A 1,364-nucleotide genomic window follows, 5' to 3' on the forward strand; every position below is an offset into this window, starting at 1 on the left:
GACACACTGAAGAGTGACGTAGTGGTTTTCCCCGCTCCGTATCCACCTGCAGATGCAGAACTGATCAGTATTAACGGAAATGACACGTTTAACAGAACTCAGACATTACCCCACAAAGAGAAGGTAAGAATTACAGTTCAGTGAACGAAATGTGTGCCGTAATGACTCCATTATATGTCTTCTATAGGTCCTTATGACATTGTTATTTTCTTTTTTTGTCACTCATTTAAATGATCATTGTAATACTGGACATTTCAAAGTTTTCACCTGTTGTAAAATCGGCTTACTATTTGCGTGCGGTGAAGAAGCTGCAGGCCTTGCTGTCCATGGTTCTGAAAAGCACCACGTCCTTTAACTGTTAAACTGTAGGCCTATGAACATTGTAAATTGTTTGTGTATGTTTAGTACAGACCCTAATCATGTTGATCAGATCTCACCAAGGTCATAATTTGGTCATCTTGTGGTCACTAACCTTTTGGGGGGAGATTACTGTGTTTGGTCTCCACTTCCACAGAAATATTTGATTGTTTTTATATATCCACACGGTATCGCTATCCGCTCACGCAGGATAAAGCCTCGCTCGCCGTGCGAGGCTCCGCCCTACACAGGAGCATTGGTCGTTGTTGAAAAAAAAAGGCTTTGTTCGGGTGAGCAGCAGAACACCGTGGCTCTCGTCTGGTTCTGTTTTGGTTTACGCATCTATGCGGGTGATAGCCTCTGTTCTTCACATAATGTTTCGTTAACGGAATACCGACACAATGACTCACAAATGGGTTATGTTTCCTTCGCGGATGTACTATCTCCTCCCGTTATGTCATCTTTGGAGTATCGCGTCAGCACAGATCGTCTACTCCATATCAGAGGAATCTAACCAGGGCACTGTTGTTGGACATTTGGCGAAGGATTTGCATCTAGACGTGCAGCAACTTGAATATCGTGGGTTTAAGATATCCGGACCCAATCAGAGGTATTTTGATGTAAATAAAACAACTGGAATTCTGTCCGTGAGAGAGAGAATAGACAGAGACGAGCTCTGTGCTAGGAGCACGAAGTGTTGGTTAGAACTGGAAGCCATTGTGAATTTGCCATTGAATCTATACAGATTTGAAGTGAATGTTTTGGATATAAATGACAACTCGCCGTCGTTTAGGTCCTCTAAAACATATTTGAATGTATCTGAATCTGCATTTCCAGGGGAGAGATTTCCGTTGGAAAGCGCCTACGACACGGATGTAGGGACTAACTCAGTAAACAGCTACATCCTGAGCGCGAATGAACACTTCTCCCTGGATGTACAGAGCGGTGGAGAGCAGAGTGTGTCTGCTGAGTTAGTGCTGCAGAAAGCTTTAGACCGAGAGAAACAG

At 43.5% G+C, this 1,364-nt stretch overlaps 1 protein-coding gene across 1 annotated transcript; it reads left to right on the top strand.

Annotated features, from left to right (window-relative positions):
• Positions 1 to 643: 643 nt before the first annotated feature.
• Positions 644 to 1,361, top strand: LOC112080270 (protocadherin-10-like; the record flags this gene model as incomplete). Its single annotated transcript, XM_024146006.2, has 1 exon — positions 644 to 1,361. A coding segment is annotated over exon 1 (603 nt), but the record flags the coding sequence as incomplete, so codon positions are not given.
• Between the last annotated feature and the right edge of the window lie 3 nt (positions 1,362 to 1,364).

The sequence above is a fragment of the Salvelinus sp. IW2-2015 genome, unplaced genomic scaffold (assembly GCF_002910315.2).
Source record: "Salvelinus sp. IW2-2015 unplaced genomic scaffold, ASM291031v2 Un_scaffold14323, whole genome shotgun sequence".
Classification (NCBI taxonomy): Eukaryota; Metazoa; Chordata; class Actinopteri; order Salmoniformes; family Salmonidae; genus Salvelinus; species Salvelinus sp. IW2-2015.